Source organism: Amblyomma maculatum, chromosome 1 (assembly GCF_055883805.1).
Source record: "Amblyomma maculatum isolate TAMU_Amacu chromosome 1, ASM5588380v1, whole genome shotgun sequence".
Taxonomy (NCBI): domain Eukaryota; kingdom Metazoa; phylum Arthropoda; class Arachnida; order Ixodida; family Ixodidae; genus Amblyomma; species Amblyomma maculatum.
Genome location: NC_139344.1, coordinates 49610804 through 49630139, shown reverse-complemented (window position 1 = coordinate 49630139; position 19336 = coordinate 49610804). Strand labels below are relative to the sequence as shown.

General features: G+C 46.1%; 1 protein-coding gene across 7 annotated transcripts in view; it reads left to right on the top strand.

Annotated features, from left to right (window-relative positions):
• Positions 1 to 18101, top strand: part of vir (VIR_N domain-containing protein) — a 228572-nt gene extending 210471 nt beyond the window's left edge. For 4 of the 7 annotated variants that reach the window (XM_084588113.1, XM_084588114.1, XM_084588112.1 and 1 more), the window contains 2 exons: positions 8637 to 8722; positions 17875 to 18101. In XM_084588113.1, the coding sequence (XP_084444239.1) occupies positions 8637 to 8661 (25 nt within the window). In that variant the 3' untranslated portion in view covers positions 8662 to 8722; positions 17875 to 18101. Of the gene's footprint in view, positions 1 to 5354; positions 5443 to 8636; positions 8723 to 12547; positions 12719 to 17874 lie in introns of those variants that run through there. The other 3 variants (XM_084588110.1, XM_084588111.1, XM_084588109.1) reach the window with 3 other exon arrangements.
• Positions 18102 to 19336: the final 1235 nt, after the last annotated feature.

Here is a 19336-nt window from a genome sequence, read left to right as displayed (position 1 = left end):
TCTGACAAAATGTGATTCACTGGAGAAGGTAATGGCAACCCACTCCAGTATTTCCTGCCAAGAAAACCCTATGGCCAGTCACAATACCATTATCGATATGGCGCCGGAAGATGAGCCCCCCAGGTTGGAAGGCGTCCCACGTGTTACTGGGGATGAACAAAGGGCGATTCCTAGTAGCTCCAGGACGAATGAAGCGGCTGGGCTAAAGCCAAAAGGACGCTCAGTTGTGGATGTGTCGGGAAGCGACCGGAAAGTCCGATGTTGCAAGGAGATATATCACATAGCAACATGGAATGTAAGATCTATGACGCAAGGTAAACTGGATATCGTCAAGCGAGAAATGGACAGATTGAACATTGATATCTGGGGTATCAGCAAGCTCAAATGGACCGGAATGGGAGAATTTAACTCCGGCGACCATTATGTCTTTTATTGTGGGCACGAATCCAAGAGAAGGAATGGGGTCGCTCTCATAGTAAACAGAAGAATGGGCAAAGCAGTGCTAGGGTACAACCCCAAAAACGACCGAATCATTTCACTTCGGATCCAAGGTCACCCTTTCAACATAACAGTTATCCAAGTCTATGCACCGACCACTGCTGCTGAAGAAGCTGACGTTGAGAGATTTTATGCGGACCTACAATGCCTTTTAGACCGCACCCCATCATCAGACGTCGTTTTTCTCATAGGAGACTGGAATGCTAAGGTCGGGAGTGAAGAAATATCCGGAATTACAGGCAAGTTCGGTCTTGGTGAGCCAAATGAAGCTGGGCAGAGGCTAGTAGAGTTCTGTCAAGAAAACAACCTGACCATAGCGAATACTCATTTTCAACAGCACAAGAGGCGCCTGTACACATGGATTTCACCGGACGGTCTGTACAGGAATCAGATCGATTATATTATTTACCGGCAGAGATGGAGAAGCGCTATACAAGCAGTAAAAACAAGGCCTGGGGCCGATTGTGGCACCGATCATCAGCTTCTTATTGCCAAAATTAAGCTTCGATTGAGGAAAACGCAGAAAACTAGAAGGCCTTTCAAGTATGATCTGGATCAGATTCCATTAGAATATGCTGTGGAAGTGAGGAATCGATTTCAAGAATTAGATCTAGAAGACAAAGAGCCCGAAGAGATGTGGACTGATGTTCGTGATATAATACAGGAAGTTGCTACTAAGGTAGTTCCAAAGCAAAAGAAATGCAAAAAAGCAAACTGGTTATCTGAAGAGGCTTTGCAAATAGCTGAGGAAAGGAGGATGGCAAAAGGTATGGGGGAAAGAGAAAGATACAAGGTTCTCAATGCGGATTTTCAGAAAATAGCAAGGAGAGATAAGAATGCCTTCCTGAACATACAGTGTCAAGCAGTTGAGGACAACAGCCAATTAAGGAACACAAGAGCTCTGTATAAGACAATCAAAGATATCAAAGGAAGCTTCTGTGCTAAGGTGGGCATGATAAAGGACAAACGAGGCAAGGACCTCACTGAAGCCTCAGAGATAAAGAAGAGGTGGCAGGAATACACAGAAGAACTGTACTAGAAGGACCCGGATGTGCAAACCCAACATAGGACGGTTGTGATTACTGATCTCGAGCCGGGCATCCTGAAGAGTGAAGTTGAATGGGCCTTAGCCAGCCTTGCTAAGAACAAAGCTAGCGGAATTGATGGTATTCCAGCTGAGTTGCTTCAAAACCTCAACCACGACGCTGTTAACACACTGCATACATTATGTCAAAAGATTTGGACAACCCTGCAGTGGCCACAGGATTGGAGGAGGTCAGTTTACATCCCCATTCCAAAGAAAGGCAGTGCCAAAGATTGTTCCAACTACCGCACGATCGCGCTTATTTCGCATGCTAGCAAGGTGATGCTAAAAATCCTGCAAGGTAGGCTGCAGCAGTATGTGGATCGGGAGCTTCCGGACGTGCAAGCTGGGTTTCGCAAGGGCAGAGGAACTAGAGACCAAATTGCCAACCTTCGCTGGATCATAGAAAAAGCAAGAGAGTTCCAGAAACCCATTTACTTCTGCTTTATTGATTATGCGAAAGCGTTTGACTGCGTAGATCACAGCAGATTGTGGCAAGCTCTCCAAGAGATGGGAGTTCCAATTCACCTCATCTGTCTCCTCAGGAACCTTTATGAAGGGCAAGAGGCCACAGTCAGAACTGGGCATGGTCTTACTGATTGGTTTCCGATTGAGAAAGGGGTGAGGCAAGGCTGCATACTGTCGCCCTGCCTATTTAACCTATATGCAGAGTGCATCATGAGGAAGGCCGGTCTGGACGAGTCTTCAGCTGGAGTGAAGATTGCTGGAAAACGTATCAACAACCTTAGATATGCGGATGATACCACTTTAATGGCAGAAAGTGAAGTGGAACTCAAGAGACTTCTGATGCGCGTACAAGAAGAGAGTGAGAAGTTTGGGCTTAAACTGAACATTAAAAAGACGAAGATCATGGCGTCTTGCCCTATCAAGTCCTGGAGCATCAATGGACAAGAAGTGGAAGCTGTGACAGATTTTCTGTTCTTGGGCGCCAAGATTACCTCGGAAGGAGACTGCAGCCATGAAATTAGGAGACGCCTGCTTCTGGGAAAGAGAGCAATTTTTAGCCTTGACCGCCTAGTAAAGAGCAGAGACATTAGTCTGCCAACCAAGATCCGTATAACCCGTGCTATGGTCTTTCCAGTTGTGATGTATGGATGCAAGAGTTGGACTGTGAAAAAGGCTGACCGCCGAAGAATTGAGGCGTTTGAATTGTGGTGCTGGCGAAGACTCTTAAGAGTTCCTTGAACTGCCAGAAGATCAAATCAGTCGATATTGTCGACCATAAACCCTGACTGCTCATTGGAGGGTCAAATTCTAAAGTTAAAGCTCAGCTACTTTGGTCATCTGATGAGAAGAGAGGAGTCGCTGGAGAAAGATTTGATGTTGGGAAAGGTTGAGGGTCGCCGGAGAAGGGGTAGGCAGCGAACGCGATGGTTAGATGGCATTCTCGAGGCATTGCAGATGAAGCTATGTGATGTTAAGAAGATAGAGACCGGAAAGCGTGGCGTGACATGGTCCATAGGGTCACGAAGAGTCGGACACGACTGAACGCCTGAACTGAACTAGCTTGCAGCGCTGACAAACCGAACTTAGAGAGCAGCATCTTCACAGTAATCAGTTCCTTTGGTCAGCATGTCCTACCAGCAGTTCACATTTCCTGCATGCCAACCAACCAAGCTTTCATGGCTGCTGCTGATTCCTGCTTTGTTGCTTGAGTCGCTGGCGAGCGGATCGAACTCGAAATGCCTGGCAATGTCAGTAAAGTCCGCTTTTTCGGGTGAAACAACGTCGTTGTACTAATTATGCTGTGCTGAAGCGCTGCTCGACGACAATATTTTCTTGCACGTGCGATCGCAAGCAGACGAAAAACGCTTTCTGTGTGTGTCGTTACATTCTGTGTTTACGTCATCACCAGCCTTGCCAGTAGGAGGCACTCGTGCGGCGTGCTCACTTCTTTGACGTCATCGCACGCTCATGCTCGGAGAGATTGAAACCGAAACTAGTCCTGATAAATGCCCTGATAATTAATTGAGCTGTGTTGGGGCTTTTTGGGTTGCAGTCCCTCTGTTTTGAACCATCGTGGATCAATTAAAGCAAAAGTATCGAAACAAAACATGTATGGGTCTATACTCTGTTAAGCATTACTGGTGCGGCGTGGCCTCCTAGCCCCTTCTTCACTCCTCCAGCGTTGATATACAGTGTAGACCATTTATAACGTAGGTTGCGGGAACAAGGAAAATCCACACTGTAAGTTGGTACCACACAGTAACCAGAGCATTATCTTTTGCCGGTGAAAATACATGCCAGATGTGTAGCTTCCCTTTCGAAAATGCCTTATTAATCAGTGAACAAAAAAGCAACCAACTAGGTCTGCTGCACATTTAAATTAGTTTTAGCATACCGTGTTATTACGATCGTGAAAATTGCCGAGGCGTCTCGGAACGAAACCTTTTGGTTGGAGAACAAGCCTTGCGCAGAGGAGGCTGACAGAGTATTCCTCATTTAGTGCTTCATGTACTGCTGTGGCAGGCCACTGCATTATACCTCTGTTTTGCTTTGCTGGGACTGCTTCTGTCGTCACAAAAATACCTCCTAGCACAAATTGTTCAGTGCACATGCACAGAAAGCTAGCCAAGCGTCTGTTCCAGCAGCGTCCCAGCGTTTCACGATTCATCGCTACGCAACAAAATGCGGCGCTGCTATCACACGACCAATCTTGATCAAAGACACAACCACAACGAGCGTTTCTGCTTACTACTCTTTTATGAAAAGAATGACGTTTGAGTGAAGGAAACCATTAGGCGGGGGTCATGGCGAGAAAATGTGCAATTCAGATTCATGGAATGCAGAAGAGGGAAAGAATGACAGAAGGAAAAGCATAGTTGTTGCGTTCTCTGATGCTAGACAGGAGCAATGCATCAAAACTGAGGGAGGAAATGCACATCGCCCGAGCGTGGAGCTTGCACTTATGTCGCACCGTAAATATGTGGTGCAATTTGCTGTGCCGCAAAAGGAATTTCAAAACCATGCTATAGCGGGTATTTCACTTCTGGCGACCACATAATCAGTGTTATGACTATGACTCTACATTGAATCCTGTGAAAGTTAGTGGCCGGAGAAAATCGTGTTATATTCAGTCCCACACTACAAGTGGTTTCGTTGTAAGTGGTCTCCACTGTAGTTCCCCGTGCCATTGCTTTTGGAAACACTCAGAGCTTATGCCTTGCTTCTGCTTCTCTTTTTTGCTGGTGCCATTCTTTTGCTTAGCTGAGCACAGATAGTGCAGCAGGCTGTGTGTTGTGTGCTTTGTAGTAGCAGTATGGCTTGTTGTGCATTTAATTGTAGTAGTCGGTGTGACAGTGGCTGTATGTATTGTGCAGTTAACCAAGAAAACCATCATGGCTTTGCAGTAGTGGAAAAAAGTTTTGTTCCTTTGGTTTAACAGCGTTGTTTTTTAGTTGCTGCAGCTTCGTTACTGCTCATCTCTTGCTTACTTTGGTTCTTGCATTTCAAACTTTTCCTTTGTTATTCCTTTGGTAATTTGTACATTTTATAAAGAAAGAGGTGCTTGTTATACTTGGTGCACCGAATCTTGCTAGTACTCCTCACCTTGCTTGGTGCTGTTTTTTTTTTATATATATCAGTCGGATTGGCAGCATCATTAACCACCTTTTGTTCTAAGCAAATGCCCCTCCATTCACATCTGCCATGCCTCTCTAAAGTTATGTTGCATAATTTTCCATCCGTTGACTTAGCAATTTGTAAAAGTGCTTTCTTCAGCTGTGTTTTGATGCCTGCATCCCTCACTCAGGTCCAAGAAACACAGGGTCTGAAAAGCCGTTTCCCTGCAGGTATGTCTTGTACAGTGAAGTCAACATTTAATGCTGATATAACACAAGGTGCGTTCTTAGAGCTATATATTGATATATCGGGATCACAGCCTGTTACGTATGCAGTAGTAAGCATGATTACAGTTGCATTGTATTAATCCTGCAATTCGGTGAACTGACACACTTGATTGCGCAAGTGCAACAAAAGATGAACAAGGCAGGAGATAGTGAACAAAAAGCATCTCTTTCTAATAGTGGCTCAGAAGGTATGTAGATGCTTTTGCACAGACTACCCGCACACACAGGGGTCATGGGCTGCTTTGGGTTGCATTTAACCTTGTTTGGTTCTCTGTAATTGTGTGTGTTTTGGTTCATGGTGTTACTCCTGACTGTTTCATTCTGTACATCATTTTCTGATTTGTAATGTGTGTCATAGAATGTCTGTTTATTACTGTATGAGTCCTCATTAGTATGACAAAAATTATTCTTAATCCCAGACAATTAGCATATTTCATAAAACAGCCTCCTCATCATGCAGGTTTTCTTTTCCGGTCATTACAATGTTGTCGTTCTGCGGCCTAATCAGAAGTACCACTTTACTACTGCTTTTTCAAAATCTACCAAACATCCAGCGCAAACTGTAGCAGTAAAGTATCTAAGGTTGATATTCTTGCCAAAAGGATATATAGTGTATCTTTCCCATTAAGGTCTGTGCAATGTGTTATTTATTGAAACTCTTTGAACACAGTTTCCTATAGTAATGTTCTTTAAGCCCTTCAGCCCAAGCCCTCAGTATTATTTTTAAAAAGTAGGCATTGGTGTCATTTTATTCTAGGACAAACAGTGCTAGCAGACAATGAACAAACAAGTAAGAGACAAAACAGCACAGTTTTGTCTTTTCTTTGTTTGCCCATCATCTGCCAGCACTGCTCGCCCTAGAATGACTGTAAACCAACTCACCCAGCAACAGATCTTGCTCCAGTTCATCATTTGGTTTTCTTGAAAATATAAGAACTACCCTCTACAGATAGTTAAAAAAAAAAAAAAGAAAGAAAAAGAAACTCTTTGGGAGCACTGTACTTTCCAGATGCTGTCACAATCTTTCAAAATTTTTGTGCACCATTGAGGCATTTAAACGGGCTAAAACTATGCATGTTCATTTATTGCTTGCCAAGTGGTCCAGTGGACGGTGAGGAGAATTAAAGAGGAAATACAGTGCAGAGGAGAACATTGCTACTTCGAAATCATGGAGCTTTATGCTACACATGGAGTGCGGGAATAAGTGGTAGAAAGAATTCCTCTACTTTTAAGTTCCCTGCCTTGGTATGCCCGGTCATTGTTGCTCTGGAAAATGTACTGTGCCCTCGCCCCGCATCTTTGTGTCCCCTCTTCTTACATAGCATTCATTGTATATCTTCATTGCCACGTCCGGTTATTAGTTACATTTCCTTTTGGTACCACTTGGCACTGCAACTACCCTTGGGGACCTTATCGTGCCCTCATGTAAGGGCACCTGATCTTTCCCCACCAAAGAAGTATGACCCAAAGACACCTCCGGTGATGGCTTGTTAAAAGAAGACTGCAAAGGGTTGAGTAGCTGGCATAACAAGTTGGTTATATCAGTGCCAACTGCCATCACAACTTCGTCAAGTGGAGTTAAAAATACACACGCTTCAATAGGGAGATACTTGGGAATTAAAAAAGCTTCGTAATGTCCAGAAATTCACTACATGAAGGTTTATGTCTAGGTTTGACTATACTGCAGTCATTGCAAATTAGTTCCATTGAGTAATTCGTGGGAGAGGCCCTCAATATGATATTGCAGTGTTGTGGGCTTGCAGTTTGTGATACCAAAGTACACACAACTGCTATAGAGTAATTACAGTCGAGCCCGCTTATAATGAACCTAGCGTCGTGCAGTGTCCGTTCATTATATCCCGAAGTTTGTAGTAAGCGAACCACAGCTTGAAAAAAAAAGAAGTTGCTAGTCAAAACACTAAACTTATTTATTTGCAAAGGAAACTGCTACTGGAATGATCATCGGAAGCATCAGGCTCGGCATCAGGTAGTGCGCCGATGAAGCCGGCCTTGTGGAAGCAGTTCCACACGCAAGTGACCGTCACCTCCACCCAGGCTGCTTTCACCATCTGACACTCGAAGCGTCAAGGTAGCAGCCGGGCAGTCAACAACAATGAGCAAGCGCCCATTGCCAGCGTCCAGCGCTTTCCATTTGGTGACCGCTGCTTGCATGGCATTTGCGTCCGCTATCCCAACTACAACTAGGGAGACTCCGGCCCGATAAGGTGAAGCGCTTGCTCCACACCCACCAAAAGGGAGAACAAAGGGCTGCAACTGACAGAGCAGATGTGCACGTGTGACAGTTAAGCAAGGAAACATGGAAACCGTGGTCCATATGTTGGAGAGGCCTGCTTCCTAGCAACGGCCTCAAAACGAAACTTCTTGCGGCCGGTACCGTGGTGGGCCTGCCTTCAACAAGCGAAAGAGTCACATGAAAGGGTTAGGGAGAGGGTTGAGGAGCGTAGCTATGGGGACAGCGGAAGGGCGATCACACGCCGCCACTCGTGGGCAGCGCGTGTCTGCAGGGAAAGGGTAGCCCACTGGAGAGGGGCATGAAAGAAATAGTAGTTTACCTGCGAGGAGGCTGGGGAAAAACCATGAGTGTGCAAGGGGACCGGAGGCCGTCATAATCTCAAATCGCGGCACCGGGTTTATGCCATTCATTTGCTGTAACCGATTGGCAGGGCTAAAATGTTCATTATATGTGTGATTTTGTGCCATTGAAATAATGGATGTTCTGACGGTCGCGCAGGCCTTGTTTGTTTTAAGCAAAAGCTCGTCTTGGTGAGGCCGTTATATGTGGGCTCGACTGTATTAACAATATCTTAGCATTAGTAGCATAGGCAGCTGCAATTTGAATTGATAGAAGGTGACAAAAATTTATCACGAGTGGCAGCATAGATTTTTATTGTAACGTTTGACTGTTGTTCAAATTGATTTTTTTTTTTTAATGTCTCATGTCTGTTGCAAAGCATTTATTCATATGGTATTCTTAAAGCGCAGATGGTCAAGCTATGCTGAACACTTTAAATTATTGCCCAACATAATTGTATTTGTGTGTATTATGTATTAGGAAGCTAAATGTAACGCAATACCTGCACTATAGTGCTGTGCTTTGGTATATTTAAACACTCAAAAGGATTTATAACTAAGTGGGTTCTTTTTTGTTTCGTTTTGTTTTCTAGAGCATTATGGGACTCCCCCAAGTGACATCTCATCATTCTGTCATTTTGTGTTCACCATATTGCAACTTTGGCTTCTTAATATGATGGTAAGTAATATGTACTGCAAAAAGGCTGTGATGAATGTATCTACTGGAGCAGAGTCTGAAGTGTGTTATGGTCAGTCAACTGGCTTGATTTTCTTTGCCTGAGATGGTATTAGGTCTGCCAGCTGATAATGCATGCAATGTAGTGAAAAATTGTGTGTTGCGAATATAACTGCTAAATGGTAGCATTACAGTTGCTGAGGAAGTGCAGTGCTGGTTGTGGTATGTGCATTGAGGTGCTTTTAATTTCCTGTTTTTTAATGCAAAGGTCTTTCTTGGCTCATCGGCAGCGTGGTCAGGATATCTGGACAGAATATGTGTACAGAAGATAACAATAAGTGGAAAATAAGGAAGGAAGAATAATGACTCCAGCCACCATCCTTTTGTTCCCCAGCCAAGCGTGCAAACCCAACTCTACGCCAACTTCCCAGGAACAAAAGGAAAAACGAAAAGAGTGCTTACAGATGGGACAACTGAAAAGAACCAAACACTGGACCAAACTTTGTTTGGTACTTTTCTGCTGTCCCGTCTGTAAGCGCTGTTTTCGTCATTTCCTTCCAACATGAACCAGCCAGCCTGACTCTGCCCTCTTCCTGAGAACGGCCCCGCTGAGGTGGCGCAGTGGTTACGGCATTAGACTACTAATAGTTCCCAAGAGTATGTGATCGAATCCTGGGCCTCGGCGGCCGCTTTTCGATGGGGGCGCAGAGCAAGGCACCCATGTGCTGTGCGATGTCGGTGCACGTTAAAAAACCCCAGATGACCAAAATGTTCCGGAGTCCTCCACTATGGCATCTCATAGCCTAAGTCGCTTTGGCACGTTAAACCCAACAAACCATCCATCTTCCCGAGAATGAGTCCATATTCTTCTTGTCTGGTGTAGGGACTGTAGGAGGACGCTGAGGAAAATAACAGTAGCATGTCGCCGCAGACGGGGAAGATTGAGAAAATACGCTACAGCGAAAAAAGTTGAACAAAATGTCCAGCTAAGCTTTTGCCTTCACATTCTCAGAAAGTCATAAAGGGAAACTGTACCGATTGTAGATTTTGATGAGTTTCGAGGAATCGAATGATTACAGCTTCCAAGTTAAGCATGCGAAATATCTTCGCACTAACATTACAAACAATGGCGCAAATAGCGATTAGCATAGCGACGCGTGGAGGGCGCATGATGGAGTTATTGACGGTACCAGTATGTTTCCCGCATAGACCGGCTTGGTTTGAAGAAGTAAAAACAAGGCTAACAAAAGTGAAGGCCTAGAAACATTGTTTGGTGGCTTCAGAAAAGGCACCGTAGGATGTGGACGAAGGTAAAGAAAAGAAGAAATATTACCGTCCGTGACGTCATCATCGAGCTTCTACGCAGTCCTTCAGTGCTGTGAGGAGAAGCTCTAATTTTAATCATCGATTGCGTCATTAGTTTTAATGATAGTACAAAAGCACTTTGCAAGCATTATCGAAAGCTTATAGAGGTTTGAAACCTTGAATATCGTCAAATTCTCGAAAAGTAATGCAGCTGCCCTTTAAGCATCCCCTGTAATTTTCTTGCTCACTGAAACTTTTGAATAGGTAACTGTTGATACTGGTGGGGGTGATGGTTGTTTTTTTTTTTTCTTTTTTTCTTTTTTTTTTTCTTTCGTTTTGTGCATAATCTTGTGCCCCCTTTTTTAAAACTGAAGTTTCGTGTCGCTGTACACAGCAAAGTTTTCCCAGGGTTGTTCAATTTGCATGTGGTCTTCACCTCTTCCATTGCTTCACTCACTGCTATCGGTTTTCAGCCACAGGAGCTTGCTTCCTGCTGCATCATGTGAAGGCATGTTGCTACTCTAGTGCAAATAACTTTCGTAGGTGCTTTCGTAATGTTATTTTTGTTTTAAGAAACTGTGATACTCGTTATTTGTGCCTCACATAGTTCAGTTCAGTCGTTCAGTGGTTTGGGCACCCGTCTCGGCTGCGGGAGGTGGTCAGTTCGAAACCCGCCGCCGGACACCCACCGGTAAAATTGGGTACAAGCGTCCCCCGGCCCGGCGCCCGGCTCTTTCAGGGGTGTGCGTTTGGGAGAGGCTCTGCTAACCCTGCTGTGCTCCTTCGGGGGCCTAGTTTCGAACAACCATGGTCTGCAAAGGCCGTGCTGAAAAAAAAAAAAAAAGGGCCACATAATGGGCTGTTGCCGCGCAAGGCGGAATTATTGTTGTCCGATGGCGGAACGAATCACTGCCACATCCAGTTCCAGAGCGCCCGTCTCGGCTGCGGGAGGTGGTCAGTTCGAAACCCACCGCCGGACACCCACCGGTAAAAATGGGTACAAGCGTCCCCCGGCCTGGTGCTCGGCTTTTACAGGGGTGTGCGTTTGGGAGAAGCTCCGTAAACCCCGCTGCGCGCCCCTCCTCCGCAGTGGGCCCATACCCAGTTTCGAACCTCGCAGCCTGCAAAGGTGGTTCTGTTTGTCTTGCAAAGGTACTTCCTTTGACCCTCACCTGAAGTGCTCCCTTAGAGCCTCAGCTGCAGCAGTCCTAAAAAAACAAAACGAACAAAACCACTAGGCCCAAGCCGTGGCCTAGTGGTTAGAGCGCCCGTCTCGGCTGCGGGAGGTGGTCAGTTCGAAACCCACCGCCGGACAATCACCGGTAAAAATTTGTACAAGCGTCCCCCGGCCTGGTGCTCGGCTTTTACAGGGGTGTGCGTTTGGGAGAAGCTCCGTAAACCCCGCTGCGCGCCCCTCCTCCGCAGTGGGCCCAAACCCAGTTTCGAACCTCGCAGCCTGCAAAGGTGGTTCTGTTTGTCTTGCAAAGGTACTTCCTTTGACCCTCACCTGAAGTGCTCCCTTAGAGCCTCAGCTGCAGCAGTCCTTAAAAAAAAAAAAAACGAAAAAAAAAAAAGGGCCACATAATGGGCTGTTGCCGCGCAAGGCGGACTTATTGTTGTCCGATGGCGGAACGAATCACTGCCACATCGGCGCAACTATTTGGGCCGTGACCCCTTTTCCCAAGCATTTCACCCCAGAAGAGCCGAGCACCAGGCCGGGGGACAGCTTGTACCCATTTTATAACCGGTGGGTACCCGGCGGCACCAGGGATCGAACCCGGTACCTCCCGAATGCGAGGCGGATGCTCTACCACAAGGCCACCGCTTCACCGAAGCGGTGGCCTTGTGGTAGAGCAAGCGGTGGCCTTGTGGTAGAGCATCCGCCTCGCATTCGGGAGGTACCGGGTTCGATCCCTGGTGCCGCCGGGTACCCACCGGTTATAAAATGGGTACAAGCTGTCCCCCGGCCTGGTGCTCGGCTCTTCTGGGGTGAAATGCTTGGGAAAAGGGGTCACGGCCCAAATAGTTGCGCCGATGTGGCAGTGATTCGTTCCGCCATCGGACAACAATAAGTCCGCCTTGCGCGGCAACAGCCCATTATGTGGCCCTTTTTTTTTTTCGTTTTGTTTTTTTTTTTAGGACTGCTGCAGCTGAGGCTCTAAGGGAGCACTTCAGGTGAGGGTCAAAGGAAGTACCTTTGCAAGACAAACAGAACCACCTTTGCAGGCTGCGAGGTTCGAAACTGGGTTTGGGCCCACTGCGGAGGAGGGGCGCGCAGCGGGATTTACGGAGCTTCTCCCAAACGCACACCCCTGTAAAAGCCGAGCACCAGGCCGGGGGACGCTTGTACCCATTTTTACCGGTGGGTGTCCGGCGGTGGGTTTCGAACTGACCACCTCCTGCAGCCGAGACGGGCCACTAAATAGTTGCGCCGATGTGGCAGTGATTCGTTCCGCCATCGGACAACAATAAGTCCGCCTCTCGCGGCAAAAGCCCATTATGTGGCCCTTTTTTTTTTTTCAGCACGGCCTTTGCAGACCATGGTTGTTCGAAACTAGGCCCCCGAAGGAGCACAGCAGGGTTAGCAGAGCCTCTCCCAAACGCACACCCCTGAAAGAGCCGGGCGCCGGGCCGGGGGACGCTTGTACCCAATTTTACCGGTGGGTGTCCGGCGGCGGGTTTCGAACTGACCACCTCCCGCAGCCGAGACGGGCGCCCAAACCACTCGTGACCCTATGGACCATGTCACTCCACGCTTTCGCGTCTCTCACTATCTTCCTAACATCACATAACTTCATCTGCAGCGCCTCGAGGATGCCATCTAACCATCGCGTTCACTGCCTACCCCTTCTCCGGCGACCCTCAACCTTTCCCAACATCAAATCTTTCTTCAGCGACTCCTTTCTTCTCATCACATGACCAAAGTAGCTGAGCTTTAACTTTAGAATTTGACCCTCCAATGAGCAGTCAGGGCTTATGGTCGACAATATCGACTGATTTGACCTTCTGGCAATCCAAGGAACTCTCAAATCTCTGCCAGCACCACAATTCAAACGCGTCAATTCTTCGGCAGTCAGCCTTCTTCACAATATAGCTCTCGCATCCATACATCACAACTGGAAAGACCATAGCACGAGTTATACGGATCTTGGTTGGCAGACTAATGTCTCTGCTCTTTACTAGGCGGTCAAGGCTAACCATGGCTCTCTTTCCCAGAAGCAGGCGTCTCCTAATTTCGTGGCTGCAGTCTCCTTCCGGGGTAATCTTGGAGCCCAAGGAGAGAAAATCTGTCATAGCTTCCACTTCTTGTCCCTTGATGCTCCAGGACTTGATAGGGCAAGACGCCATGATCTTTGTCTTTTTAATGTTCAATTTAAGCCCAAACTTCTCACTCTCTTCTTGTACGCGCATCAGAAGTCTCTTGAGTTCCACTTCACTTTCTGCCATTAAAGTGGTATCCGCATATCTAAGGTTGTTGATACATTTTCCAGCAATCTTCACTCCAGCTGAAGACTCGTCCAGACCGGCCTTCTTCATGATGCACTCAGCATATAGGTTAAATAGGCAGGGCGACAGTATGCAGCCTTGTCTCACTCCTTTCTCAATCGGAAACCAATCAGTAAGACCATGCCCCGTTCTGACTGTGGCCTCTTGCCCTTTATACAGGTTCCTGAGGAGACAGATGAGGTGAATTGGAACTCCCATCTCTTGGAGAGCTTGCCACAATCTGCTGTGATCTATGCAGTCAAACGCTTTCGCATAATCAATAAAGCAGAAGTAGATGGGTTTCTGGAACTCTCTTGCGTTTTCTATTATCCAGCGAAGGTTAGCAATCTGGTCTCTAGTTCCCCTGCGTTTGCGAAACCCAGCTTGCACGTCCGGAAGCTCCCGATCCACATACTGCTGCAGCCTACCTTGGAGGATTTTCAACATCACCTTGCTAGCATGCGAAATAAGCGCGATCATGCGGTAGTTGGAACAATCTTTGGCACTGCCTTTCTTTGGAATGGGGATGTAAACTGACCTCCTCCAATCCTGTGGCCACTGCAGGGTTGTCCAAATCTTCTGACATAATGTATGCAGAATGTTAACAGCATCATGGTTGAGATATTGAAGCAACTCAGCTAGAATGCCATCAATTTCGCTAGCTTTGTTCTTAGCAAGGCTGGCTAAGGCCCATTCAACTTCACTCTTCAGGATGCCCGGCTCGAGATCAGTAATCACAACCATCTTATGTTGGGTTTGCACATCCGGGTCCTTCTTGTACAGTTCTTCTGTGTATTCCTGCCACCTCTTCTTTATCTCTGAGGCTTCAGTGAGGTCCTTGCCTCGTTTGTCCTTTATCACGCCCAGCTTAGCACAGAAGCTTCCTTTGATATCTTTGATTGTCTTATACAGAGCTCTTGTGTTCCTTAATTGGCTGTTGTCCTCAACTGCTTGGCACTGTATGTTCAGGAAGGCATTCTTATCTCTCCTTACTATTTTCTGAAAATCTGCATCGAGAACCTTGTATCTTTCTCTTTCCCCCATAACTTTTGCCATCCTCCTTTCCTCAGTTATTTGCAAAGCGTCTTCAGATAACCAGTTTGCTTTCTTGCATTTCGTTTGCTTTGGAATTACCTTAATAGCAACTTCTTGTATTATATCACGAACATCAGTCCACATCTCTTCCGGCTCTCTGTCTTCTAGATCTAATTCTTGAAATCGATTCCTCACTTCCACAGCATATTCTGATGGAATTTGATCCAGATCATACCTGAAAGGCCTTGTAGTTTTTGCGTTTTCCTCAATCAAAGCCTATGTTTGGCAACAAGAAGCTGTTGATCGGTGCCACAGTCGGCCCCAGGCCTTGTTTTTACTGCTTGTATATTGCTTCCCCATCTCTGCCAGCAAAGAATATAATCGATCTGATTCCTGTACAGACCGTCCAGTGAAGTTCATGTGTACAGGCGCCTCTTGTGCTGTTAAAAATGAGTATTTGCTATGGTCAGGTTGTTTTCTTGACAAAACTCTACTAGCCTCTGCCCAGCTTCATTTGGCTCACCAAGACTGAGCTTACCTGTAATTCTGGATATTTCTTCACTCCCGACCTTAGCATTCCAGTCTCCTATAAGAAAAACGACGTCTGATGATGGAGTGCGGTCTAAAAGGCATTGTAGGTCCGCATAAAATCTCTCAACGTCAGCTTCTTCAGCAGCAGTGGTCGGTGCATAGACTTGGATAACTGTTATGTTGAAAGGGTGACCTTGGATCCGAAGTGAAATCATTCGGTCGTTTTTGGGGTTGTACCCTGAGAGCGACCCCATTCCTTCTCTTGGATTCGTGCCCACAATAAAAGACATAATGGTCGCCGGAGTTAAATTCTCCCATTCCGGTCCATTTGAGCTCGCTGATACCCAAGATATCAATGTTCAATCTGTCCATTTCTCGCTTGACGATATCCAGTTTACCTTGCGTCATAGATCTTACATTCCATGTTGCTATGTGATATATCTCCTTGCAACATCGGACTTTCCGGTCGCTTCCCGACACATCCACAACTGAGCGTCCTTTTGGCTTTAGCCCAGCCGCTTCATTCGTCCTGGAGCTACTAGGAATCGCCCTTTGTTCATCCCCAGTAACACGTGGGACGCCTTCCAACCTGGGGGGCTCATCTTCCGGCGCCATATCGATAATGGTATTGTGACTGGCCATAGGGTTTTCTTGGCAGGAAATACTGGAGTGGGTTGCCATTACCTTCTCCAGTGAATCACATTTTGTCAGAACTCTCTGCCGTGACCTGTCTATCTTGGGTGGCCCTACACAACAGAGCTCACGACTTCATCGAATTTTGCAAGCCCCTTAGCCACGTCTAGGCAGTGATCCATAGCAATGAAACTAAATGAAAGTGTTTTTTTATTGATTCAAAAGTATTACTCACAGGCTGAAAATTAACTACAAAGTTTAATTTGTCAGACAAAATTTTAGTGAAGCTCATGAAAAAACTGATAAAGTTAAGCTTGTATTTAAAAATAAAAAAATTCATGCAAAAGAAACTGCATACACAGAATGTTCCTCATTATAGGAATGAAACATTCTGCAAAAATGAACACGCAGTAGCTCACAAAGGCTTGGAGTTGAAAAAGTTTATGCCAACGTTTATGACCAGCTTGCCATGTGCCAAAGTTCCATTCAAAGGCACATTACGCAAAACGCATCTCGCGATGCGTCACTAGTGACGAGCTGAAGCGGTGGTCTTGTGGTCGAGCATCCACCTTGCATTTAGAAGGTACCAGGTTCGATCCCCGGTGCCTCAAGATACCCACCGGTTTTCAATGGGCAAAAGCTTCCCCCTGACCTGGTGCTCGGCTCTTTTGAGGTGAAATGTTTGGGAAAGGGGTCATAGGTCCCAAATAGTTGAGCACCACCTCCATAAACCAAGGTGGAGGCTCTACCCCAAGGCTACGGCTGCGATAAAAAAAGTCCACATATGGACTTCTACCGCACGAGGTGGACTTACGGTTGTCCAATGGCAGAAAGAATCATTCGTCACTAGGAGGCAGTTGGGGTGGAGTGGTCGTAAGTTCGTCGGCTCGTTCGTAGCACCCTCGATGCTGCAGTGACCGGGAACCTACTGTGCGTATATGAAGCGTCTGCACTGTGCTAGGTGGTCGATGTGCGCATGAATTTGGCACGGCAGTGGAGTTCCACGGCCATAGTTAGTAGGTGGTTGAGGGTGGCACGGTAGTAGTTGAGCAGAGAACGCCTGCTCGTGTAGTTTTAAAAAAAAATCATGTCATGTCCTTGACTTCTTTTTTTTTTTATATATATATATATATATATAATGATAGATTTCTGTCATGTGATCTGCAGTACTACTTCTAAGCTTGAAAGTGAAAGGGATACAAAATTTCACAGCTTCACTGATTTGTGTTGGTTTGTTTATGTGGCAATATGTCAGTATGTTCTGCAAGTTACGTTCACTGCCAGTAAAGACACACTTCAATTGGTAAGGCATGTTGCTGGGTAATTTGATTCTATGTAATTGGAAATCCTAGTCCAACAAGGACAGTACAAAAGAGGATCAGATGCTAACTGTTAACTTCATACATTGACAGGTGTGCTCAAAAATCAACACCTTGTACTTCTCAGTTATGCAGGGCTTTTTCCATGGATAAGCTGCAACCACCTCACTTAGCATGGTCATCCCACTTTTGCACATGCTTGCACTATCGTGATCAAAAAGAAAGGGACCCCTCCCTGCCAGCACATTCCAGTCCATGCCAAACTGCATGCGGGTGCCACCTGACAAAGCATTCCTGGTGTTGAGACCGGCGCACTGTGCTGGAATGCTTCCTCAGATGGCAAATGACACCGTTCTCGACACCAGAAGTGCTCCTTCAGGTGGCGCATGCATGCTGTTTGGCATGCACCAGCACGCTTTGGTATGGCAGTACAGCGGTTAGCAAATAAAATGGGGCACTCAGATTATGCTGCTTTCAGTACAGTATCGGGTACTTTGTGCCTGTTAGGACAGTTTTTGCCAGAAGTGCCTTGATATCAAAACTGTGATAGTACTTGTGCTGCTAAAAATCTTATTGGCGGCTTCCTCCATGCAAAAATTTGTTGAAGGCTAGGCACTCGCAATGTCACGTTTCATTTGTAGACAAGTGCACATGCTTGGTATTGGAGTTAAAAGGAGTCGTAAATGAATTAAAGTAACATTTTGGTTACAGTGCTCAAGTTTCTTGGTCAGCTTTAGATTTGGGGGACCGAGACACTGGAAAAAGTGTAAAATGTTTAATGAAGGAAATAATTTTACATATTGTATTAACTATTACCACTCATGCTTTTTTTCTTCTTTTTTTCAGGATAGCCTCTTCATTCTCATCATTTCGTCTGCATGAAGATAACTGCATGTTGGGACATCAGCGTCATACATTCATAAATGACCTAATTGGCTTTAAAAAAAAAAAACATATTTTAGGACAAGAAACTACTTTGTACAGAGTGAGCATTTTGTTACTTTTTCTTGTAATGTTCATTTAATGTGATAAAGAGCGTGCGTGTGTGTGGAAATAAAAGATTAGTTCATGAATTGTTTGCCTTGTTTTGCTTCAGTTTTTGTGTCATCATTAGTACAAGTTAACATTGCACTTTATGTTTGAAGGAACACAAGGACAAATTATAGCTGGCCTGTATCAATAGATTTTGGCTTTTTCATTGCATAGAGTACAGTAATCCCTCGTTATAACGAAATCAGCGGGACAGCGAAAAAATTCGTTATAAGCGGTATTTCGATGTACGCGACCACTTGACAAAGTCTTGACCAGTCGGGCTTTGATTGCACCAAAACTGCAAGCAAGTCAAAATAAATATTTTCAGTGAATCAAAACTTTATTCATGTGCAAAAAAAGCAGTGAGCTTTGGTTGCTTGAAGTTCTTACCGGGCGCAAGCAACCCCTGCTCTAATTTGAACAAGCTCTGCACGAGGCCGTGGTCGCCGCCCATACATTCAACCTTATTTCGTAGCAGGCGTAGGTACTCCCGTGTCTGCACCATAGTTGGCACTCCACGTGGCTCTTCGTCTGCTGGCTCTTCGTCCTCGTCGGGGCCACCAACAGCGTCAATTATTTCCGCGTCCGTCGCTGGAGCGACCACGGGAGCAGCCGCGTCAGCCAACGCGAATGTGTCGAAGTCACCGTCTACCTCTTCGCCAGCAATTTTATGTACAGCCTCGTACAAATCGCTGCAAGTTTGGTCATCGTCAGGGTCGGTGACGGCGGCACGGGAAAAGCCGGCGTGCGCAAAGCAGTTGGCGATCTTCGAAGGTGCAAGTTCTTTCCATGAAAAGTTTAGCAAATGGATCGCACCAAGCAAATCAATGCTGTAACTCTTGCTGGCATCATACGCTGTGAGCATGCGCTGCAAAAGAGCCTTGCGGTACAGCTTCCGGGTGGTCTCAATGATGCCCTGATCCATCGGTTGCAATACCGCGGTAGTGTTGGCAGGCAAAAATTCCAAAGTGATCGCCTTGAGGTGGTCGATCTTCCCATGGCTCGGACAATTATCAATGATGAAGAGCACTTGCCGATTCTTTGCGCCGAACCGTCTATCCATTAGGCGCACGTAGTCTTCAAAAATTGCAGCAGTCATCCAAGCTCGCTTATTGCTTCTGTAGACGCATTCATTTGGAACAGTTGCATTTCGGAAGCACCGCGGTTTCTCCGCCTTTCCCAGTATCAACAAGGGAAGCTTGTCCTCGCCTGTTGCATTAGCACCAAAAAGCACTGTGACACGCTCCTTGCTCTGTTTTCCTCCGGATGAGGATGT